This window comes from Oncorhynchus clarkii, chromosome 22 (genome assembly GCF_045791955.1).
Source record: "Oncorhynchus clarkii lewisi isolate Uvic-CL-2024 chromosome 22, UVic_Ocla_1.0, whole genome shotgun sequence".
NCBI classification, from domain to species: Eukaryota; Metazoa; Chordata; class Actinopteri; order Salmoniformes; family Salmonidae; genus Oncorhynchus; species Oncorhynchus clarkii.
The window spans coordinates 7,701,398-7,726,999 of NC_092168.1; the positions used below are offsets into that span (position 1 = coordinate 7,701,398).

General features: G+C 43.6%; 1 protein-coding gene across 1 annotated transcript in view; it reads right to left on the bottom strand.

The window, feature by feature from the left end:
- Positions 1-7,440: 7,440 nt before the first annotated feature.
- The window catches only part of LOC139380051 (collagen alpha-1(XXVIII) chain-like), a 32,486-nt gene continuing 14,324 nt past the window's right edge, over positions 7,441-25,602 (bottom strand). The window contains exons 11-36 of the mRNA XM_071122519.1: positions 18,765-18,833; positions 18,613-18,681; positions 18,101-18,169; positions 16,596-16,664; positions 14,958-15,026; positions 14,798-14,866; positions 14,595-14,663; positions 14,412-14,483; positions 13,989-14,057; positions 13,828-13,899; positions 13,184-13,252; positions 12,932-13,000; positions 12,770-12,838; positions 12,600-12,668; positions 12,403-12,471; positions 12,156-12,224; positions 11,951-12,019; positions 11,758-11,838; positions 11,608-11,643; positions 11,475-11,511; positions 10,825-11,382; positions 10,388-10,675; positions 9,753-9,883; positions 9,331-9,574; positions 7,537-7,728; positions 7,441-7,448 (exon numbers count right to left, since the gene is read on the bottom strand). Of these exons, the coding sequence (XP_070978620.1) occupies positions 7,441-7,448; positions 7,537-7,728; positions 9,331-9,574; positions 9,753-9,883; positions 10,388-10,675; positions 10,825-11,382; positions 11,475-11,511; positions 11,608-11,643; positions 11,758-11,838; positions 11,951-12,019; positions 12,156-12,224; positions 12,403-12,471; positions 12,600-12,668; positions 12,770-12,838; positions 12,932-13,000; positions 13,184-13,252; positions 13,828-13,899; positions 13,989-14,057; positions 14,412-14,483; positions 14,595-14,663; positions 14,798-14,866; positions 14,958-15,026; positions 16,596-16,664; positions 18,101-18,169; positions 18,613-18,681; positions 18,765-18,833 (2,754 nt within the window). The remainder of the gene's footprint in view (positions 7,449-7,536; positions 7,729-9,330; positions 9,575-9,752; positions 9,884-10,387; positions 10,676-10,824; positions 11,383-11,474; positions 11,512-11,607; positions 11,644-11,757; positions 11,839-11,950; positions 12,020-12,155; positions 12,225-12,402; positions 12,472-12,599; positions 12,669-12,769; positions 12,839-12,931; positions 13,001-13,183; positions 13,253-13,827; positions 13,900-13,988; positions 14,058-14,411; positions 14,484-14,594; positions 14,664-14,797; positions 14,867-14,957; positions 15,027-16,595; positions 16,665-18,100; positions 18,170-18,612; positions 18,682-18,764; positions 18,834-25,602) is intronic.

Genomic DNA, 25,602 nt, shown 5'->3' on the forward strand with positions numbered 1-25,602 from the left:
GTAAAGGAGAACCTGGAGAGGCTTGGGCGAGTAGCTGCGAGGGGGGGAGCTGTTGGCCGAGGTTGGAGTAGCCAGGCGGAAGGCATGGCCAGCCGTTGAGAAATGCTTGTTGAAGTTTTCGATAATCATGGATTTATCGGTGGTGACCGTGTTACCTAGCCTCAGTGCAGTGGGCAGCTGGGAGGAGGTGCTCTTGTTCTCCATGGACTTCACAGTGTCCCAGAACTTTTTGGAGTTGGAGCTACAGGATGCAAACTTCTGCCTGAAGAAGTTGGCTTTAGCTTTCCTGACTGACTGTGTGTATTGGTTCCTGACTTCCCTGAACAGTTGCATATCGCGGGGACTATTCGATGTTAGTGCAGTCCGCCACAGGATGTTTTTGTGCTGGTCGAGGGCAGTCAGGTCTGGAGTGAACCAGGGGCTATATCTGTTCTTAGTTCTGCATTTTTTGAACGGAGCATGCTTATCTAAAATGGTGAGGAAGTTACTTTTAAAGAAAGACCAGGCATCCTCAACTGACGGGATGAGGTCAATGTCCTTCCAGGATACCCGGGCCAGGTCGATTAGAAAGGCCTGCTCACAGAAGTGTTTTAGGGAGCGTTTGACAGTGATGAGGGGTGGTCGTTTGACTGCGGCTCCATAGCGGATACAGGCAATGAGGCAGTGATCGCTGAGATCCTGGTTGAAGACAGCGGAGGTGTATTTGGAGGGCCAGTTGGTCAGGATGACGTCAATGAGGGTGCCCTTGTTTACAGAGTTAGGGTTGTACCTGGTGGGTTCCTTGATGATTTGAGTGAGATTGAGGGCATCTAGCTTAGATTGTAGGACTGCCGGGGTGTTAAGCATATCCCAGTTTAGGTCACCTAACAGAACAAACTCTGAAGCTAGATGGGGGGCGATCAATTCACAAATGGTGTCCAGGGCACAGCTGGGAGCTGAGGGGGGTCGGTAGCAGGCGGCAACAGTGAGAGACTTATTTCTGGAGAGAGTAATTTTCAAAATTAGTAGTTCGAACTGTTTGGGTATGGACCTGGAAAGTATGACATTACTTTGCAGGCTATCTCTGCAGTAGACTGCAACTCCTCCCCCTTTGGCAGTTCTATCTTGACGGAAGATGTTATAGTTGGGTATGGAAATCTCAGAATTTTTGGTGGCCTTCCTGAGCCAGGATTCAGACACGGCAAGGACATCAGGGTTAGCAGAGTGTGCTAGAGCAGTGAGTAAGACAAACTTAGGGAGGAGGCTTCTGATGTTGACATGCATGAAACCAAGGCTTTTTCGATCACAGAAGTCAACAAATGAGGGTGCCTGGGGACATGCAGGGCCTGGGTTTACCTCCACATCACCCGCGGAACAGAGAAGGAGTAGTATGAGGGTGCGGCTGAAGGCTATCAAAACTGGTCGCCTAGGGCGTTGGGGACAGAGAATAAGAGGAGCAGGTTTCTGGGCATGGTAGAATATATTCAGGGCATAATGCGCAAACAGGGGTATGGTGGGGTGCGGGTACAGCGGAGGTAAGCCCAGGCACTGGGTGATGATGAGAGAGGTTGTATCTCTGGACATGCTGGTTGTAATGGGTGAGGTCACCGCATGTGTGGGGGGTGGGACAAAGGAGGTATCAGGGGTATAAAGAGTGGAACTAGGGGCTCCATTGTAAACTAAAACAATGATAACTAACCTGCACAACAGTATACAAGGCATATTTACATTTGAGAGAGACATACAGCGAGGCATACAGTAATCACAGGTGTTGAATTGGGAGAGCTAGCTAAAACAGTAGGTGAGACAACAACAGCTAATCAGCTAGCACAACAACAGCAGGTAGAATGACGATTGATTAGGCAGAGAGGGTCGGATTAACTACACACAGAGCCTAAGTGCGGCTGGGGCCGACAGATAAAACATAAACAAGCAGAATGGATTACCGTGATTAATGGACAGTCCAGCATGCATCAGCTATGTAGCCAAGTGATCAGTGTCCAAGGGGCAGCGGTGGATGGGGCAGGGAAGCTGGACTGGCGAGTGTTATCCAGGTTAGAAAACTAACAATGACTAAATAGCTTGTAGTCAGTTAGCTGGTTAGCTTCTGGAGGTACTTGAGTGTGTTCTAAAAATGTAAAGATAATAGCGGTTCCGTATCACATTGGGTGAGGCAGGTTACCGGAAGGTATAAACAAATAAAAAATCGAAAAGGGATAGAAAGTAAATATGGGTTCAGTGAGTGTTTGGGACGTGGCGATTCAGACGGTTAGCAGGCCTGTGCTAACAAGCTAACAGTTAGTAGACGGTGCTAAACACGGTAGCAGTTAGCGGACCGGGCTAAACAAGCTAGCAGTTAGCAGGCCGAATTTGCAAGCAAGGAGATAGCAAGGGCTAGAGAGTTAGCCTTTGGGGACGTCGCGATGGGGGGAGTCTGTTTATTCCTCTTCATGCGGTGACATCGATGGACCGGTCGTGGGTCTGGATATTGTAGCCCAGGAGCTCAAAATGTTCCGTTTGCGATGGGAATCCGGGGATGAAAAATAAAAATAAAATAATAAATAGGTCCGTTATGCTCTGGTTAGAGTCGCGTTGTTCGAACTGGCGAGAGCTTTCCGAGCTAAAGGTTAGCTGATGACCGGTTAGCTGAAGACCGCTAGCAATGTTTTGCTGAAGCTGGTAGTTAGTTGGCTAGCTTCAGTTGAGGGGTTCCAGATCCGAAGTAAATATAAATACTTTAGGAAAAATAGCTACGTTGGGTGAGGCAGGTTGCAGGAGAGTATTTAGAAGAAGTTGAGGTTCAGCAAAAAGTTTTAAAGATATGTGAAGAAAAAAAAAAAACGAAAACAAACGATATATACAAGGGACACGACACGACAACACGTCCTACTGCTACGCCATCTTGGATCAAAAAATCATATCTGTGAAATTTGTTTTGATTTAGAATGGGCCATTATCAGCCAGGCATGCAACCGTCTGAACAGGGGCAGGGAAAAAAATAAACGTAATCTGAATGCACTCGAATAGCGAATTGAGGACGCTTTTGCCATGTTTTCTTTTTCATGCCAGCCAGGTAGGCCACTCAGTCACCGTAGCAGCCCTGGAGAGGAGAGTGGGCTCCCTCCATCTTCCCTGTGCACAGACTCAAAACTATGGCAGACTCTTTTTGTTGAGCAGGGAATCTGCCTTCCGCCCGAGAGGAGAGAGGGGAAAGAGTTGGACACCGTGTGAGCCATGCCCTGCTTCCCCTCATCCGCTGGGGACAGACCCCTAGGTCGGTCTCCCCCTTTTTAACCCAGGGGAATCACAAGTGGGGGCCTGGAGCCACTGGTACCAGTATACTGCCCTCTTCCTGTCATGCAGCTACACTGGCTCGTTGCAGGGGACGTCGGACTGGGACAGAAGTTTAAAGCCTCGCCTTCTGTTTCAACAGCTTGTTCGGCTCGATAGAGGCATTCAAGAAGCCAGCCTGCTCCTTGTTTGTCAGGCTGGACAGGTTCAGCCACTAGGCCCTCTCTCCTATCACCGCAAGGCTCCTGGCGCATTCACAGTTATGGATAGCGCCCCTAGGCAGGCAGCTGGGTTGGCAGACAGCTGGGTTCCCAGACAGCTGGGTTGGACATGCCCGAATCCATTAAGGTTGACCATCTCATCCAGCAGCTCTCCCTGATATGCCATCAGTAGAGTGGTGTTGTTCAGTGCCCTAAATGAGCTTGTTGCGGACACATACACCTTCTGGAGGATGGAAGAAGAGAAACGTTCCATCATGTCAGGGAGAGATGCGCCGGTGAGGGAGGACGCATGGCATTCGGGGTATAGGTAGTTAGCTAGAGAAGGTTCCACCGCTTGGGGGGGTTTGAGCTTGGCTGCAGCCCGTTTGTACACATGGAGTTGCCCACACTCCAAGCTGGGAGAGGGGGGCAAGTGTTCTAGAAGGCCTCGAGGTCTGAGCTTCTTCATCATCCTTGTCGCAGAAGATGTGCAGAATACTGTCGTCCTCCTCCTCTACAATCACCATGTCTTCCTTCCTTGCTGCTAGTTCGTCGAACATCTGGTGGAAATCTGGGGGGAGACCGTCTATAACCTCGGCCCAGCTGGTCTCGGTTTGGAGTTGTTGGGTGGTCTCTTTGCCCGAAGGCTGGGGGGGGAGCAACTTCGTGCAATGCATGCAGGACTCTGGGATAGCGAGAGCTGTCTGGGCATGCTCCAGTCCCAAGCAGGTGAAACAGATAGAATGAGTGTCTTTCCTGATAAAGAACCCACATAGGCACGGTGTAGGGGAGCAGGGGGCAAGCTGGGTTCAACCTGTGAAGGGGTACTAGTAGCCATAGCTCCAGCAAGTGGGAAGTACGGGCTATGCATCTGCTGGCTGAATCTTAGCTGTGTAGCTAGCTAATCTTGGCATTCGAAAGGCTAGCAGAAGAAAAAGTGCAATGTCATAAGTCTTCGGTGAGCTAGATAGGTTAGCCTTGCCTTGCCACAATGGCTAACCAAATCTCAAAAGTCTCCTTCCTCTCTTCCGCCGTGGTGGGGAAAAAGCATCACGAAACAGGAAGCTAAGTGGGCTAGTTTGATGAAGGCTAGCCATGTGGTGCTAGCTTTGACTGGAGCCTGAGAAGCAAACTTTTCCTTTCAGTAAAAGTACCCAATTCTCTCGACAAGAAGCTGTAATCCCACACTCCACAGCGAGTCCTGGCGAACAATTAAACAGGAAAGCAGTGATTCTGTCCGTCAGACTTTGTGTGATTGGAGCTTCTATGTGGTCACCGGTTGCCCATAGTGAGATACCGAAAAAAGCATTTGAAAGAGAACAGATAGCACATCTACTCTATAGAACCACACACACAAACAGGCCTCTTTTAAAGATAAAAAAGGTGGAGGGCTTACTTAAACGAAGGAAGGACTAGGTTGGACTGTATGATAGGCTAGATCAGGTTTATTGCTGCCACTATGACGCATCAGTCAGAATGCAATGAGGAGATGGAGATAAGAATCCCAAAATTATATTTATTCACAGTTGAAGAACGAACACAAAAAGGCACATGGGGAGGGTTGGAGCTTGGTTAAAGGGGCAATCTGCTGTTCAAACAATAACCACTGTTTCGGTAAACTGCTCTCAAATTCATAGACAGAGCTATGGATGCAAGGACTGACCATCCGTAATATTTTCTAAATTATAGTTTGAACCATGTTTTGAGGCTATGCAGTGTTTGTAAAACAAGCTTATATTTTGGGTTCTGATGGGGACAGTTGCTCATGAGGCATTTCTTCTTCAAGAATAATTTCTTCTTCAAGAATCAGTGCCTTCAGAAAGTATTCACACACCATTTTTTCCACATTTTGTTGTATTACAACTTTGAATTTAAAATTGATCAAATTTAGATGTGTGTCACTGATCTACACACAATGCCCCACAATGTCAAAGTGGAATTATGTTTTTAGAATTTTGTACAAATTAATAAAAAACTAAAAGCTGAAATGTCTGGAGTCAATAAGTATTCAACCCCTTTGTTATGGCAAGCCTAAATAACTTCATGAGTAAAAATGTCCTTTAACCTTTAACAAGTCAGATAAGTTGCATGGACTAATTCTGTGTGCAATAATGGTGTTTAACATGATTTTTGAATGACTACCCCATCTCTGTACCCCATACATACAATTATCTGTAAGGTCCTTCAGTTGAGCAGTGAATTTCAAGCACAGATTAAACGACAAAGACTAGAGACGTTTTCCAATGACTCGCAAAATAATGGCACCTAATTGTTAGATGGGTAAAAAACAGACATTGAATATCCCTTTGATCATGGTGAAGTTATTAATTACACTTTTGATGGTGCATCAATATACCCAGTCACTACAAAGATACAGGCGTCCTTCCTAACTCAGTTGACGGAGAGGAAGGAAACCGCTCAGGGATTTCACCATGATACCAATGGTGATTTTAAATGGAGATGGTGATGGATCAACAACATTGTAGTTACTCCACAATAATAACCTAAATTACAGAATGAAAAGAAGGAAGCCTGAACAGAATAAAAATATTCCAATATATGCATCCTGTTTGCAATAAGGCATTAAAGTAATACTGCAAAACATGTGGCAAAGAAATGTATGTTTTGACCTCAATACGTAAATTGGGGCAAATCTAATACAGCCCATCACTGAGTACCACTTTTCATATTTTCAAGCATGGTGGTTCTACATCATGTTATGAGTATGCTTGTCATCAGCAAGGACCAGGGAGTTTTTTAGGGTAAAAAAAAGGAATAGAGCTAAGCACAGGCAAAGTCCTAGAGGAAAACCTGGTTCAGTCTGCTTTCCAACAGACACGGGGAGACAAATTCACCTTTCAGCAGGACAACAACCTAAAACACAAGGCCAAATACACGGAGTGTACAAAACATTAGGAACACCTTCCTAATATTGAGTTGCACCCACTTTTTCCCTCAGAACAGCCTCAATTCGTCAGGGCATGGACGCTAAAAGGTGTAGAAAGTGTTCTACGGGGATGCTGGCCCATGTTGACTCCAAAGGTTCCCACTGTTTTGTGAAGTTGGCTATCTATCTAGCTATCCTTTTTCAATCAATAAAAACAAATACAAAACAAAATCATCAAAACCAGTCCACATGTAAAAAATGTGATTAATTTCAAAGTTAGCTTTTTCATCAACAGCAACGTGCGATTTCCCAAAACACTTTGGAAGAAAAATACATAGGTCAAATTGCATACTGTCACTTATAGGCCTGGCGTATGTGACCCTAAAACGGACTAATACATATCATTAAACAAACAAGAAAAATAATTACAGCACCTATTTAATTTAGTTTGCTTTAAAATACAATTACTGAATTCAGACGTATACTACAAAAAAAATTATGTATTCTAGAAGACTATCCCTATATTATAAAACGATATTGTGGGACAGCATAATGGCAGCACAATGTGCTTATGGCTAAGAGGTATTAGAATTGTATTGTGTGATGTTTTTCTCAGGTAAACCTGAAATGACAAACGCTGGGCTTGAACCTATCCCCTTTGTTCAGTACAGCTTACGGTTGAGTAACATTGAGGTATTGAATGGATTAGTTAATCCAACATCAATATAATAAGAGTAAGGTATAGGATCACTTTTCAAATGTAATAAAACAGTTACCATAGCAACGTTATATTTTCTTCACAAATTCAGACTTCCGGAAAAAAGTCCACAGATAACCATACATCTGAAAAGAAAGGCAACTTCATGTAATCTAGAAGTGGCATGTCCTTCCCTTATTCTCTACACCTCAAGAGAGAGAGGCACAGAGAGCTGCAAAAATAACGCTATTTCCAATGATAAATGCCTGTTGTAAATATACCATTTTTAAATATCAGTAGTACACTATTATTAAACATCCTCTGCATTTTGCTTAGTTGGTTCCATGGCAGATTGTTCTGATGAGTTGATTGATCATCTGCCTGTTTTAACCCGCTGTGGAAAATACAGAGAGAGCACATCAAAAAGAATACCAGAAAACAGAGCACCGAAGCTTAAGAGCACTACGAGCTGTGGCACATACCTGTTCTAGATAGAACACAGGTCTTCTTACATGCATCCTCTGTCTCAAAGCGGTTGGCATTTCCTTCACAGCTTCCATACCAGAACTGTGCACAGGAATTGGCCTGTTTGTCGTAATACCACTGGATGTTATACTCTCGACAGGTGCCTTGGTCCAAACTCAGGTTACAGCGGGGATTGAGCGAGACGGACTCTGACAAAACAACATCGAAGGAGAGGTATGACATACAGTGCATTCGGAAAGTATTCAGACCCCTTGACTTTTCCCACATTTTTTACATTATATCCTCATTGTAAAATTGATCAAATTGTCTTTTTCACTCATCAATCTACACACAATACCCCATAATGACAAAGAAAAAACTGGTTTTTAGAAATGTTAGCAAAGTTATTAAAAATAAAAAGCTAAAATATCACATTTACATATGTATTCAGACCATTTACTCAGTTACTTTGTTGAAGCTCCTTTGGCAGCAATTACAGCCTCAAGTCTTCTTGGGTTTGATGCTACAAGCTTGGCACACCTGTATTTGGGGAGTTTCGCCCATTCTTCTCTGCAGATCCTCTCAAGCTCTGTCAGGTTGGATGGGGAGTGTCGCTGCACAGCTATTTTCAGGTCTTTTCAGAGATGTTCGATCAGGTTCAAGTCTGGGCTCTGGCTAGGCCACTCAAGGAGATTTGTCCTGAAGCCACTCCCACGTTGTCTTGGCTGTGTGCTTAGGGTCATTGTCCTATTGGAAGGTGAACTGCTCTGGAGCAGGTTTTCATCAAGGATCTCTCTGGACTTTGCTCTGTTCATCTTTCCTCCATCCTGACTAGTCTCCCAGTCCCTGCCACTGAAAAACATCCCACAGCATGATGCTACCACCACCATGCTTCACCATAGGGATGGGGCAAGGTTTTCTCCAGACGTGACCCTTCTCATGGTTTGAGAGTCTTTAGGTGCCTTTTGGCAAAATCCAAGAGGGCTGTCATGTACCTTTTACTGAGGAGTGGCTTTCTTCTGGCCATGCTACCATAAAGGCCTGATTGGTGGAGTGCTGCAGAGATTGTTGTCCTTCTTGAAGATTCTCCCATCCCTACAGGGGAATTCTGGAGCTCCTTCAGTGACCATCGGGTTCTTGGTTACCTCCCTGACCAAGGCCCTTCTCGCCCCATTACTCAATTCGGCTGAGCGGCCAGCTCTAGGAAGAGTCTTGGTGGTTCCAAACTTCTTCCATTTGAGAATGATGGAGGCCACTGTCTTCTTGGGATCCATTTTTTGGTACCCTTCCCCAGATCTGTGCCTCGAAACAATCCTGTCTCGGAGCTCTATGGACAATTCCTTCGAACTCATGGCTTGGTTTTTGCTCTGACATGCACTGTCAACTGTGGGACTTTATATAGACAGGTGCGTGCCTTTCCAAATCATGTCCAATCAATTGAATTTACCACAAGTGGACTCCAATCAAGTTGTAGAAACATCTCAAGGATGATCAGTGGAAAAAAGGATGTACCTGATCTCAATTTCGAGTCTCATAGCAAAGGGTCTGAATACTTGCAAACATTTCTAAAAACCTGTTTTAGCTTTGTCATTATGGGGTATTGTGTGTAGATTGAGGAGGTAAAATATTGATTTAATCCATTTTAGAATAAGGCTGTAATGTAATTAAATGTGGAAAAAGTAAAAGGGTCTGAATACTTTCCCGAATTCAAGGAATTTAAAAAGGTGTAAAGATATTGAACGCCAACTTCCATGACAGAAATGACTGTGTTTCTTTATCTAACACAACATGTTGCAGTGTTAGGTCCTAACCTTGGGGGAAAATAGAATTAGGGATAGGAATTGATACAGGCTGAAATTGGCCCTCGCTGGATGATGAAGCTGAACCTGTTGTTCCTGAGGATGATGATGCTGATCCTGATGACGAGACAGCTGTGTTGGAGTGGGAGCTTTCCTTTGCAGGGAAGATGGATACTGTTTTGTTAGCTACAGCCACAGTACTACCTCCTCGCGAGTGGGTCCTTACGTCTAAATCTTCACCCTCTTCATCATCCACCTGGATGATGACACATACACATAGATTAGTTAGACAGTAACTCAACCCACTACTGCTAAAATGTAATTTAATTGACTAACAGAGCAATGACTATAACAAAGCAATCATTCAATTGCTCCCCTATAACACCTAAGGAGAGATACTTTGTATGATATACATGTGTCCTGTAAAGGTCTACTTGGACCTGCACTGGGAGTGGTCCAGCATTGAGGGGCAGATCAAAGTTATCTCCACGGCCTCTGATGTGACTCTGGGAACTGGTGCGTCCACTTGGATTTAGGATAGGATCCTCATTAGAGGTGTTTCCATGTTCGTTATTCCCATGTCCGCTATTCCCCTGTCCGTTATTCCCATGTCCGCTATTCCCCTGTCTGTTATTCTCATGTCCGCTATTCCCCTGTCCGTTATTCCCATGTCCGCTATTCCCCTGTCTGTTATTCTCATGTCCGCTATTCCCCTGTCCGTTATTCTCATGTCCGCTATTCCCCTGTTCGCTATTCCCCTGTCCGTTATTCTCATGTCCGCTATTCCCCTGTCCGTTATACCCCTGTCCGTTATTCCCCTGTCCGTTATTCCCCTGTCCGTTATTCCCCTGTCCATTATTCCCCTGTCTGTTATTCTCATGTCCGTTATTCCCCTGTCCGTTATTCCCCTGTCTGTTATTCTCATGTCCGTTATTCCCCTGTCCGTTATTCCCCTGTCCGTTATTCCCCTGTCTGTTATTCTCATGTCTGTTATTCTCATGTCCGTTATTCCCCTGTCTGTTATTTTCATGTCCGTTATTCCCCTGCCCGTTATTCCCATGTCCGTTATTCCCCTGTCCACTATTCCCCTGTCCGTTATTCCCCTGTCCGTTATTCCCCTGTCCATTATTCCCCTGTCCGCTATTCCCCTGTCCGTTATTCCCATGTCCGTTATTCCCATGTCCGTTATTCCCATGTCCGTTATTCCCATGTCCGTTGTTCCCATAGCCGTTGTTCCCATAGCCGTTGTTCCCATAGCCGTTGTTCCCATTTCTTCCAAAGCCATTAGTGTTGCGATTCAACACAAGGGCTCCATTCTCATCCTCACAGAACTGGCTAACAAGCTTTGACTCCAGAGCTGAAAGACAAAAGGAGAGAAATGACAACCTCAGGTAAAGTATAAAATATGATATCTGTATGACAATAAAGGGTAAAGTTGTTATTACTGTACAACAGCATTGTATTAAGTAATGTGTGATACCATACACATATGACCATGTTAATCACCTGGTAGAGTGTTGAAATCGTCGATGAGGTACATATGTTCACTGTCAGGGTCAGAGGCGATCAGATTTAGTTCACGCAGGAACTCGGCCTGGGTTGTATCTGAGGTGTTGACAATCCCCAGTGCATACATCTCAATGTTGGCAGCATGGGCCTCCCTCACAGCAATGTCCAGCTTCACAGGCTCTCGTTTGTCTGTCTGTCCATCTGTGATAACAATGGCCACTTTCCTAACCCCAGTACGGGCACTGTAGAAAGCCTCCTGGGTAGCCTTCCGGATGGCGGTGCTAGTATAGGTTCCCTCACCCACGTAGGACATCTTCCTGATGGCCTGCTTGACATCTTGTTTGGTCATGTAGCGCGCCAGATTGAACTCCAGGTGGACATCCAGACTGTACAGGACTAATCCAATTCTGGTGGCGTTACGTCCAACAGTGGTACGGTCCACCAGCGCTGTGACGAAGTCCTTGATGATTTCAAAGTTTTCCGGACCAACGCTCTCTGAGCTGTCAATGACGAATACAAGCTCCATTGGCCTCTCCTTGCACTTGATTCCACATCCTAAAAGCATGAAAGAGATGCTGAATTAACATTATTTAATTAAAGCTTCATGTTTTAGCTTGGATTTATTATTATCATGGTGTTAGTCTTACCACATATTTCCTTGATCAATTTAATGATGTCTTCTCTCTGGAAGTGATAGAAGTGTGAGATTTATATTCATATTTCATATTTTTGTATATATTACAGAGCCATTCAAGCAGTATGTAAAGTTTGTGAACTTACTGTAAGCCCCACTTCACCCTTTACTCCTGGCCTCCCCTGAGTTATGAGAGAAACATTTGAAATTATTCATACATCACTACTTCTAAATGATATGAAATAACACCATAAAACAGCAATTTTGGTAAAACAATGAATATTTAGAAAACTCACAGACTCTCCAGGAACCCCAGAATCTCCCATGCCCCCCTTTACACCCTTATTTCCTCTCTCACCCTGCAAGCCACGGTCACCCTGCGGTGATGAGACAGGAGGAAGCAACAGGAGCACTGCTGTTAGAGACAAGGTCACTGCATCCATCAGAGGAAGAGGGCTATGAGTTGAAGCATGCATGTCATCCTCTTACCTTACCTCCTGGGAATCCTTCCCCTATGGGTCCCCTTGGCCCTGTCACACCCTGAGACCCCTGCTCACCCTAAAATACAAAAGATGAATCATTAATCAGAACAAGACCCATCGGTTGGTCATTTACCCAAAGGCCAGGTAGTTGAAAAAGAGCTAAAACACACTAAAGATCACAGGTCAGGAATGGACGGTGTTATGAAACATACCTTGGGGCCCTGCAGACCTTCCCCTGGGGGCCCATTTGGACCAGGGGGTCCTTTCCTTCCAATGTTACCCTGGAAACCAATGATGCTAATTTAATGGGAGGGGACGGACAGGCTACAGACTATAACTAAAGTTGATTAAGTTTGGACATTGCCATCACAGCTGGACTACCGGTATGTGTTAAGGTATTACACTCAGAATGTGACCTATGGCTGAATAATGGAAGTTCTGTTAATATTAGCTTCATACCGGTGGTCCTTGCACACCCTTTCCTTTTGGGCCTGGCAAACCTGGCAATCCTCTGAAGCCAATGTCTCCCTGGGACAGACAGATGTAGAGTCACGTACGATACATAATACACATTCACGTTGACATGTAGTAACGTTGTAGCAGATTGACATAGAGGATTTAGGGACAGATACATGACAGATACAGATGACAAGTACCTTAGGTCCTGGGATGCCAATGCCCTCAGGGCCCTGCTCTCCCTGTAGACCTGGAAGGCCTGGAGGACCCTAAAAAGAAACAGAGAACAATCCAAATGGAATGAGTTTGGCTTAACACCAGTAATATGCAGTTAAGTATGCAGTTGGCCATGCTGGTTGTAGGTACTCACCACTGGGCCAGGGAAACCTTCACCTTTGGATCCAAAAGGTCCTGTTGGACCAGGATTACCACGGTCACCCTGGTAAAAAAAAAGCATTATTCAAAACGATGAGCATATGCCTCATAGTAATAGTCATTTCATATTTTCTTTGTTGTGAATTGCAACACTTACCTTTGGCCCAGGTAGCCCATAGCCTGTCTCTCCAGTCGGCCCAGAGGGACCAGGTGGGCCTAGATCACCCTGAGACAGAGAATGAGATAAGCTCATCACAATGCTGTTTATCAGCCAGGATGCGAGGATGCATTGCAACAGACTGCATGTAACAGTGTTTCTTACTGCAGGCTATCAGGCCTGTCAAATGTGTACAGTACTTGACAAGACTTGCATACAGAAACAGGGTGTTAATAGATGTGTATTTCTTACCTTGGGACCTGCAATGGCCCGTCCCGGTAGTCCTGGCATGCCCAGTCGGCCTGGTGTGCCAGGCTCCCCCTGAAAAAAAAATCAAATAACATTGAGCTCTACAGACACTTTATCCAAACAAGCCCTACACTACCAACAGCCTGCAGAGATTTTCTGCAGTTTGCCACTTTTGTAATCTTCTAGTGTATTTTGGTTGAACTCAAACTGTTGGCCTGCTATTACAACAATCCCAACAAATATGCAGTCAACACAGTGTGTGTTGAGTGTTGCTTGTAAATAACCTAAATAGACATTAATTTAATGAACAATGGTAGGTCAAAGCAAACAATACTATCAGGTTCGCTAAATCTGCCGTGCTGTGATCAGATTGTGTTATTGTGTGTTATTGTGTTATTCTCACCATGGCACTTATCGTAAAAGTAGAGGTGTTCTGGTCAAATTCCCAACCTGGCCCCTTTCAATCGTGTCCACCAAATCATCCATCTGATTCCCATTTGGCATATATCACTCCTCACCTCTCCACTATGCTAGCTTATGTGTGGTGAGCACCCCCCCCCCCCCCCTACTATACAAAGTGCTTTGAGCATCTACTGTAGGTGAAAAGGCGCTATATAAATGCAACCAATTAGTATTATCATTATTACCTTTGCCCCTGAGGGTCCGGTCATGCCAGGAGGTCCATGTAATCCACGGATGCCCCTCTGACCCTGGTCTCCCTGGTAGGGGTGGAGCACACATCATTTACATGACCCGCTCTTGGTGCTTACAAGTTAGTATGACAGAAGGGTAAGGATGTGAAACCTACCTTCTCGCCCTGGGTGCCGATCCCTGCTGCTCCATCAGGACCTCTTATACCAGCTACACCCGCCTCACCCTGGCAGTGACGAAGGGTAGATGGGACAGACCATTTCACATTGGCACATTCCTTTCCTTTGTGGTATACTGGATCTATAGAACTATAATGGATCTATAGAACTATACTGGCTCTATAGAACTATAATGGATCTATAGAACTATAATGGATCTATAGAACTATACTGGCTCTATAGAACTATAATGGATCTATAGAACTATACTGGCTCTATAGAACTATAATGGATCTATAGAACTATACTGGCTCTATAGAACTATAATGGATCTATAGAACTATACTGGATCTATAGAAGTATACTGGATCTATAGAACTATACTGGATCTATAGAAGTGGTGTAAAGGTGAAATAACACACCTTCTGTCCTGGAGCCCCGTCCTCGCCTGGAAGACCTGGTAAGCCAGCCAGGCCAGATGTACCAAGCTCACCCTGGAAAAGAAACAAATTGCTTTTAAAAATATATCACAAGTTCAACAGGCTTATTTGAGAAGGTGTTTTTTTTTATTATTTGGAAGAGGGTGGATACGCTATTTGTCTTACTTTTGGCCCTGGCTCACCAACGCCTCTCTCCCCTGTAGCTCCGAGCTCTCCTGGGAAACCTTGATCACCCTAGAAATAAGAGAATGGAAAGTGGGGTGAAGAAATCCACCAGGCAAAAACAACAGGCTAGCTACAAACAACAGCAATTAGAGAATTCCATTATCTTGGCCTTTAATTCATGGCTTTACATAGTCTCTACCAACCTTAGGTCCAGGTAAGCCCTCTCCTTGAGGTCCTCTGCCTCCAGGTGGACCTCTGGGACCCTCCACTCCCTGAGGATTAACAATCACAATTACATGTGTGTGTGTGTGTTTGATGGGAATGCAAGTGTAGTGTTACGTTATTCTCCGCCACTCAGCTTACCTTCTCCCCCTGGATGCCCGCTCCTGTAAGTCCAACAAGTCCTGGATGACCTGGAGGCCCGAACTCACCCTGAGGTCAAACATAGAAAGGGTTAAGGACAGGGCCCGATTAAGAAATCATAGGCCCCGGGGCTTTGTCTTTCATAGGCCCCCCTGCCTCCAGCTCACGGTGATGGCCGATGCGCTCGTCGTGGCAATAGCCTTTCTCAAGATGAGATCATTTGAAAAACAGTGCTGCTGTTAGCTAAAATTGGGAGTTGTTGAGAATATATATTTTTTATTGGTTCTAAACGCAGATTAGTCTTCTCTTTTCAGCAGTGGGCATTTGCTTTCCAAACAGCATGTTTTTCCCGAAATTGTATTGTAAAATTCTGTAAAAGGCAAACCGACAGCCGCAACTAACCGTATAAATATAATCCATAGATGGCAGTTCTCATTCAAGTCAGGACTGGCATCCATTGCTAGTGTACCCATGAGTTTAACTGTCAAATTGCCAGGGTAAGAGGTTCCAAAACCCTTCTATGGATTATATGTCTATGGCCACAATGCAACAAACTATATATTTGACACGCATGCTGCCCAAACTGGGGCCTTCCAAACTGAAAGCAAACTGGTAACTGCCAAAATAAAGGAAACACTTGGGTAAACGAGGTATAAAAAGTATATGTTATGGTGTGGGGGTGCATTTTCCTGGTATGGTTTAGGTCCACTTGTAGAATCTATGCCAAGGTGCATTGAAGCTATTCTGGCAGCTGTGGTGGCCCAACACCCTATTAAAACACATTATGTTGGTGTTTCTTTTATTTTGGCAGATACCTGTATGTGCTTGTGATAAAACTTAATCCATTATGAACTATTGATCCTCTATGGCTAAATTATGCTCTCTGGTGTATTTTGAACATTTGGCACGGACTCCTGTGGTTGGATAAAAAAGGCATGACTAGCAGAACAGGCTCCTGAGGGTTGGCAGTTGCAGTAAAAAAAAATCCTAAATATATACTACATACAGTATATAATATATACAGTATATACTTCCTTTAATATTATTGTAAAACTATTATTATTATATATATATTTTTTGTTGCTTCCTCTTTGCTTTCTCTTCCCCCAGGGGCTTCAGCCCCGTTAAACCCCTGCATTAATCCGGCCCTGGTTGAGGGTCTAGGTTGGCATTTAAACCTTCATGAGTTTATTGGCCTTTATGTCTTAAAATCAAGATAATTGGTACTAATAGAATCACCAGGCTGAATATCTGCATGAGTGCCTTTCCTAAATGTGATGTGAGCATATAGAGTATCTTGTTCTTGACTACAGAGGGCTAAAATCCCTAACCATCTAACCATAAATGTGGCTTAATTTGAGTGCTAGACACGGGTTATGCCAGTAGTTGTATGTAACAATGTACTGTAGCATGGTTGTTTATTGAATCCTACATCATGCAAAAATAATCCTACCTTCAACTTTCCCACAGTAACTACAGCTATAACCCTCCCCCCGCCCTTTCTTTCTCAATGGAGTGCTCCAAGGAGGCCCAGAGGGAGGATCCAAGGCTTCTTTATGAACTTCATTAGGTCTTTTGTTGGGTAGACATGGCATGTTTGTGTGAATGGCATTGATTAATGATGTATTTACAGCCCACCTTTTCTCCTTTGATTCCTGCACCCGTCTGTCCTCTTGGCCCCCTCGGTCCGGCCAGCCCCCGGTCTCCCTGCCAAACAAAGACTCTCCCGTCACACACATCCAGCTCCCACTGGTTCACACAATCACGGCACTATCCTCATTGTTCTCATTCTCAGTCGATAGTGTAGTAGGGACCGGGAGGCTTAAGTTAGCACCTGTCTGTCTTGTGAGTAACATGACATGGTCCTGTATGACTGAAGTTATGTTATTCTCAAATATGGCGTTCATGTTGGAATCTGTCTACTTTATCCTTCTGTTGCTTACCCTTGTCAAACTTGGCAGAGGGTGATGAATTTAGGCATGTTTATTGCCTCAGCAACAGTTGAAAAATAATTAAATGCAGACACACAGACAGGAACATATTAATTGTTGGGGGGGGGGGGGGGGGGGGGGGGGGGTTGACCTGTCCTTTAAAACTGCTCTGACCCCTTTTTGGAACGGGGGCTTTCCCATAAGAGCCCATGTTTGGTTACCTCGGGACATTTTCTGTGTTACGCTCATTTTCCACGATCTGCCTACTACTGCCAAATGTACGTGCATCAACCGCAGGTCACACTCAACACTGCTATTATTTTATTTGCTCTCAGGTTCTGACTTGAATTAGGAAAAACAGACTGAAGGAAGTATTCCACTGCTAAAGAATTTGTTCAGGAGGATGTTCTATACATTTACTCATCCGATATAAGCACAGTGTTCATGTTCACGTCTCTACATGTTACGATGATAATATAACTCCAATAAAACCCAACATGAACTCCAAGTGCTGTCATACAAAAAAGGATAGCTATGTTTACATAATGTGTTCCATTTTGTGGTTGATTGCCACTTCAATCCCATGGAAATCCAGCCCCTCTCCAAGTGTATGTGATGTTTGAACAGTCCACATATAAGATATGATATGTCACTCCACACGTTGCAACATGGAGAAATGACATTGTTTTTAAAGGGTTTGCATGCGCGCATCAACATGATTGGTAACACTTGACTGAGAACTAGCTGTGGGTAGACTACTTTGGAGAAGAGCAGGGCCTGGCTTTGGCAGATGCAGTAAATGTGTTTATTACACAGTTCTTCCCTCTGAAATCCAGTGAATGAGAGTTGTGCTTTCATGCTTATGTAACTCCTTGTCAGTTTCTGAGGCTAATTGTGGCCCAACAGATGGCCATCTTCAACAGCCCAGGCGCTGGTAGAATCAAGAGGTTGAGAAGCCGTCTGATTTATGGAAGGTTTAGGTCTGTTTCTGCTATTGGTGTAACACAAAGAAGGTCTTTTGAGTGGACATTCTGCTTCCAGCATTGTAGCTAATGGTAATCCCAGAAATGATGCTGTGGGCTAACACAATTCTGTGGGCTAACGCAATAGAAAGAATGGAGGATAAAAATGAAGAGGAGCGCATTCTAGCTGTACCCAGATAATTTCTCTATTGTATTTTCCCTTTTATTCATGATAAAATCGTAATCATACCTTTGGCCCAGGGAGCCCCTCTCCGTGGGGTCCTTTCTCCCCTTGAAAACCTTGTGGCCCTTGAGGCCCCTGTAAAATAAACCAGCATTATCCTTTTACCAACATTGGGTCAGATGACACTGTCTATGTAGTTGTCATCAGCTCACATTTCCTACTGTGATATTATACACTGAGAATACAAAATATTAAGGACAGCTCATCTTTTCATGACAAAGGCTGGTCATGTGAATCGAGGTGAATGCTATGATCCCTTATTGATGTCAGCTGTTAAATTCACTTCAATCAGTGTAGATGAAGGGGGGAGACAGGTTAAAGACTAGTTTTTAAGCCTTGAGTCAATTGAGCCTTGAGTCAATTGAGGGGTGCAACTCAATGTTAGGAAGTTGTTCTTAATGTTTTGTGCACTGAGTGTATAGTATCACTCACAAAGTGTATCAGGTTGCCAATGAAACCACACTACATAATGTAGTAAGCTACAGTAAAATGCTAGTCGGTTGTTTCATTCCACTCACTGGCTGGCCATATTCACTCAACCCTGGCGGACCAGGGGGGCCGGGTTTTCCCTGGAATCCCAGATCACCCTGCACAAAAGACACGGTGAGATGGAACAGGTAACATAAAACAATTCATTAGTTAGACAAAAGCAAAAACAGACTAAATGTACCTTTGGTCCAGGAAGTCCAATACCATTTTCTCCCTGAATTCCGGCCGGGCCAGCTTGACCCCGATCACCCTGTGATGACAAACACAAGAGACAAAGATTAAAGGTAGCAGCAAACAAAGACAGCAGCATAATACAGATCCAATGTCAAGAACAAGGGAGTGGGTTTCAGCTAAAGGGCGGTACAAAGCTCTTATTCAGTCTAGGCAGTTCAGACAAACTTTTACATTCCGTTGTTTTACATTTACATTCAGATTCAGATTAATGTTAACTGACATCACATAGAACCATTGTCTTTTAATTTATTTTACTTAGAGATATGGTAATCCCAACATGATACCAATTACAGTTGAAGTCGGAACAGGTCATTTTTCCAACTATTGTTTACAGACAGATTATTTCACTTATAAATCACTGTATCACAATTCCAGTGGGTCAGAAGTTTACATACATTAAGTGTCACACCCTGGCCATAGAGAGGTTTTTATTCTCTATTTTGGTTAGGCCAAGGTGTGACTAGGGTGGGTATTCTATGTTATTTTTTCTATGTTTTTGTATTTCTCTGTTTCTGGCTGGGTATGGTTCTAAATCAGGGACAGCTGTCTATCGTTGTCTCTGATTGGGAACCATACTTAGGTAGCTCTTGCCCACATGGGTTTTGTGGGTAGTTGTTTTCTGTATAGTTAGTTTCCTTACAGAACTGTTCGTTTTCCTCTTTGTAATTTTTTGTTCTAGTGTTCTGGTTTTAATAAAATATCATGAACACGTCTCACGCTGCGCTTTGGTCCAGTCATTCACAGGAAGAGGATCGTTACATTAATAACCTGTTGGATCTCTAGGGGCGCTATTTCATTTTTGGATAAAAAACGTTCCCGTTTTAAGCGCAATATTTTGTCACGAAAAGATGCTCGACTATGCATATTCTTGTTTTGGAAAGAAAACACTCTGAAGTTTCAGAATCTGCAAAGATATTGTCTGTAAGTGCCCCAGAACTCATTCTACAGGCGAAACCAAGATGAAACGTCAAACAGGAAATGAGCAGAATTTCTGAAGCTCTGTTTTCTAATGTCTCCTTATATGGCTGTGAATGCGACAGGAATAAGCTTAGACCTTCTGCCGTTTCCCCAAGAAGTCGGCAGCATTGTGACGTATTTGTAGGCATATCATTGGAAGATTGACCATAAGAGACTACATTTTCCAAGTGTCCGCCTGGTGTCCTGCGTCGAAATTGGTGCGCAAAGCCAGGTGCAAGTATTTTTCCATTTGATTGAGAGGAGAAACCATGCTTCCACGAACGATATATCATCGAAGAGATATGTGAAAAACACCTTGAGGATTGATTCTAAACAACGTTTGCCATGTTTTCAGTCGATATTATGGAGTTAATTTGGAAAAAAGTTCGCGTTTTGAGGACTGAATTTTCGTTTTTTTTTTTGTAGCCAAATGTGATGTACAAAACTGAGCTATTTCTAATACACAAAGAATCTTTTTGGAAAAACTGAGCATTTGCTATCTAACTGAGAGTCTCCTCATTGAAAACATCCGAAGTTCTTCAAAGGTAAATTATTTTATTTGAAGGCTTTTATGTTTTTGTTGAAATGTTGCGTGCTGGATGCTAACGCTAATGCTAACGCTAAATGCTACGCTAGCTAGCTACTTTTACACAAATGATTGTTTTCCTATGGTTGAGAAGCATATTTTGAAAATCTGAGATGACAGTGTTGTTTACAAAAGGCTAAGCTTGAGAGATGGCATATTTATTTCATTTCATTTGCGATTTCCATGAATAGTTAACGTTGCGTTATGGTAATGAGCTTGAGTCTGTATTCACGATCCCAGATCCGGGATGGGGAGATCAGAGAGGTTTGTTGACTGTGCCTTTAAACATCTTGGAAAATTCCAGAAAATGATGTCATGGCTTTAGGCTAATTTACATCATTCGAGTCAATTGGAGGTGTACCTGTGGATATATTTCAAGGCCTACCTTCAAACTCAGTTCCTCTTTGCTTGACATCATGGAAAAATCAAAAGAAATCAGCCAAGACCTCAGAAAAACAATTGTAACCTCCACAAGTCTGGTTCATCCTTGGGAGCAATTTCCAAACGCCTGAAGGTACCACATTCATCTGTACAAACAATAGTACGCAAGTATAAACACCATGGGACTACGCAGCCGTCATACAGCTCAGGAAGGAGACGCGTTCTGTCTCCTAGAGATGAACGGATTTTGGTGCGAAAAGTGCAAATCAATCCCAGAACAACAGCAAAGGACCTTGTGAAGATTCTGGAGGAAACAGGTACAAAAGTATCTATATCCACAGTAAAAACGAGTCCTATATCGACATAAACTAAAAGTCCGCTCAGCAAGGAAGAAGACACTGCTCCAAAACCACCATTAAAATAAAGCCAGACTACGGTTTGCATCTGCACTTCGGTTTGCGGTTTTTGGAGAAATGTCCTCGGGTCTGATGAAACAAAAATAGAACTGTTTGGTCATAATGACCATCATTATGTTTGGAGGAAAAAGGGGGATGCTTGCAAGCCGAAGAATACCATCACAACCGTGAAGCACGGGGGTGGCAGCGTCATGTTGTGGGTGTGCTTTGCTGCATGAGGGACTGGTGCACTTCACAAAATAGATGGCATCATGAGGAAGGGAAATTATGTGGATATATTGAAGCAACATCTCAAGACATCAATCAGAAAGTTAAAGCTTGGTCGCAAATGGGACATCCAAATGAACAATGACCCCAAGCATACTTGCAAAGTTGTGGCAAAATGGCTTAAGGACAACAAAGTCAAGGTATTGGAGTGGCCATCATAAAGCCCTGACCTCAATTCTATATAAAGTTTTTGGGCAGAACTGAAAAAGCGTGTGCGAGCAAGGAGGCCTACAAACCTGACTCAGTTACACCAGCTCTGTCAGGAGGAATGTGCCAAAATTCACCCAACTTGTTGTGGGAAGCTTGTGGAAGGCCGGAAACATTTGACTCAAATTAAACCATTTAAAGGCAATGCTACCAAATACTAATTGAGTGTATGCAAACTTCTGACCTACTGGAACTGTGTTGAAAGAAATAAAAACTGAAATAAATCATTCTCTCTATTATTATTCTGACATTTCACATTCTTAAAATAAAGTGATGATCCTAACTGACCTAAGACAGGGGAATTGTTACTAGGATTAAAAGTCAGGAATTGTGAAAAACTGAGTTTAAATGTATTTGGCTAAGGTGTATGTAAACTTCCAACTTCAACTGTATATACAAATATATAAAATATATAAAATATAAGACAAAACACACATCACAACAAGAGAGACACCACAACACTACATAAAGAGAGACCTAAAGACAAACACATAGCATGTGTCATGACGTTGGCCTGGGGATAGGTTTATGACAGTCATAAATACCTCTTTCCCCCTTTTTCCTCTCTCTACCCTACTGATGTTACATTTGCAAACCCCATTTGCAAACATAGAGATTCTGGGAACATCAGAAGGTGGGGGGAAATTAACTATATTCTGGTAATCCGACCAATTGAACATATGCAGTGGTACTTAATGAATATGATGTCAGTTCGGTTGTCATCTGAGACATTCGCATCAATGATAAGATGACATAAACTCTACAGTGGAAAGTCTACACATCAGAGTTATCGGATTCACATGGAATTGTTGTTCAATTTAAATGTTTGAATATGAAATGATTCGTGATGGGATGAAATGTGATTTTAGCTTCTAAAATGTGAGATTTGGGTTTTCATAAGGTTAGGGCTCTGCTCAATCAGTGGCCCGCCCCTGTGAAGGGACATGGGTTATAAAACTTTTCAAACATGCCCTCCTCTCCCTTCCTATATAAAGCTTTGACGACAATATAACCTCCTGTTCCGAGGATGTGAGGATGACGGTCTGATGACAGAATGGTTCAGATAATAACTACAGAACGAAACCAACCATCAGACTTATTTTCCACCATCATTTGCAAATAAATACATTCAAAATCCAACAATGTGATTTTCTGGATTTTCTTTCTCATTTTGTCTGTCATAGTTGAAGTGTACCTATGATAAATTACAGGCCTCTCATCTTTTTAAGTGGGAGAACTTGCACAATTGGTGGCTGACTAAATACTTTTTGCCCCACTGTAAATAAATAATTAAACCCAATTTTGTATTGCTGATTCAACGTGTTCGGGGGTTCGTGAAGATAACCAAGAATTTACAACTTTCAGATGAGACTGAATTAAGGTGACGATTAATATTGACTGCTATTGATGTAAAATATTACTACGTCTTTAAGAGTTTATTCGGAAGATAACAGCTATATAAATATTATTTTGTGGTGCCCCGACTCTCAAGTTAATTATATTTACATGATTAGCTCAATCAGGTAATATTAATTACGGAGAAATTATTTTATAGAATAGCATGTCATATTACTTAATCCGGCATAGCCAAAGACACGTGCCATACACGATAGCATCACAACATGACAACAACACGGTAGTAACACAACATGGCAGCAGCATAACATGGTAGCAGCACAAAACAGTGTACAAACATTATTGGGCACAGACAACCGCACAAAAGGCAGGAAGGTAAAGACAACTATACATCACGCTCAGCAGCCACAACTGTCAGTAAGAGTGTCCATGATTGAGCCTTTGAATGAAGAGATTGAGATAGAACTGTCCAGTTTGAGTGTTTGTGGCAGCATATAGGCCTATGGGTAGGCTACATGAGGTGTGTGACTAAAAGTTGCAAAATAAATACATTGTTTCTTACGCTGTGCATCATTCACTAGTGATGATATATAATTCACAAGTGATAGGCTAATTTTGTCACGCATCAGACTATTCTTGATTTCAAATCAAATCAAATACCATTTTATTGGTCACATACACATGGTTATCAAATGTTATTGTGAGTGCAGCCCGACAGGATGCTCTCAATTGTGCATCTGTAAAAGTTTGTGAGGGTTTTATGTGACAAGCCAAATTTCTTCAGCCCCCTGAGGTTGAAGAGGATCTGTTGCACCTTCTTTACCACACTGTCTGTGTGGGTGGACCATTTCAGTTTGTCTGTGATGTGTACGCCGAGGAACTTAAAACTTTCCCCCTTCTCCACTGCTGTCCCATCATGTGGATAGGGGGGTGCTCCCTCTGCTGTTTCCTGAAGTCAACGATCATCTCCTTTGTTTTGTTGATCGTAGAGTGACAGGTTGTTTTGCTGACACCACACTCCGAGTGCCCTCACCTCCTCCCTGTAGGCTGTCTTGTCGTTGTTGGTAATCAAGCCTACCACTGTAGTGTCATCCGCAAACTTGATGATTGAGTTGGAGGCGTGTATGGACACGCAGTCATGGGTGAACAGGGAGTACAGGAGGGGGCTATGTACGCACCCTTGTGGGGCCCCAGTGTTGAGAATCAGCGAGGTGTTGTTTCCTAACTTCACAATCAGGGGGCGGCCTTTCAGGAAGTCCAGGACCCAATTGCACAGGGCAGGGTTGAGACCCAGGGCCTCTAGCTTAATGATGAGCTTGGAAGGTACTATGGTGTTGAATGCTGAGCTATAGTCAATGAACAGCATTCTTACATAGGTATTCCTCAGATGGGATAGGGCAGTGTGCAGTGTGATGGCGATTGCATCGTCTATGGACCTATTTGGGCAGTAAGCAAATTGAAGTGGGTTTAGGGTGACAGGTAAGGAGTAGGTGATATGATCCTTGACTAGCCTCTCAAAGCACTTCATGATGACAGAAGTGAGTGCTATGGGGCGATAGTCATTTAGTTTACCTTTGCCTTATTGGGTACAGGAACAACGGGAGCCATTTTGAAGCATGTGGAGACAGCAGCCTGGGAGAGGGAGAGATTGACTATGTCCATAAACACCCCAGCCAGCTGGTCTGCGCATGCTCTGAGGACGCGGCTAGGGATGCTGTCTGGGCCGGCAGCCTTACAAGAGTTAACGCGTTTAATGTCTTACTCACGTCGGCCATGGAGAAGGAGAGCCCACAGTCCGTGTAAGCGGGCCATGTCGGTGGCACTGTATTATCCTCAAAGCGGGCAAAGAAGGTGTTTAGTTTGTCTGGAAGCAAGACGTCGGTGTTCGTGACGTTTTCTCTTTGTAGTCCGTGATTGTCTGTAGACCCTGCCACATACGTCTTGTGTCTGAGCTGTTGAATTGCGACTCCACTTTGTCTCTATACTGACATTTCGCTTCTTTGATTGCCTTGCAAAGGGAATAACTACACTGTTTGTATTCAGCCATAATCCCAGTCACCTTTCCATGGTTAAATGCGGTGGTTCACGCTTTCAGTTTGCGCAAATGCCACCATCTATCCACGGTTTCTGGTTAGGGTAGGTTTTAATAGTCACAGTGGGTACAACATCTCCTGTGCACTTTCTTATAAATTCACTCACCGAATCAGCATATACGTCAATATTATTCTCTGAGGCTACCTGGAACATGTCCCAGTCTGTATGATCAAAACAATCTTGAGTGTGGATTCCATCAGATCAACATTGAATAGTTCTTAACACAGGTACATCCTGTTTTAGTTTCTGCCTATAGGAAGGGAGGAGCAAAATGGAGTCGTGGTTGGATTTGCCAAAAGGAGGGCGAGGGAGGGTCTTGTATGCATCGTGGAAGTTAGAGTAGCAGTGATCCAGAGTTTTGCCAGCACAAAACATGCAGCCTCAGGATATATGGTTTCCAGTTTGCATAAAGTCCAGTGAAGATCCTTGAGGGCCGTCGTGGTATCGGCTTGAGGGGGGATATACACGGCTGTGACAATAACCAAAGACAATTTTCTTGGGAGATAATACGGTCTGCATTT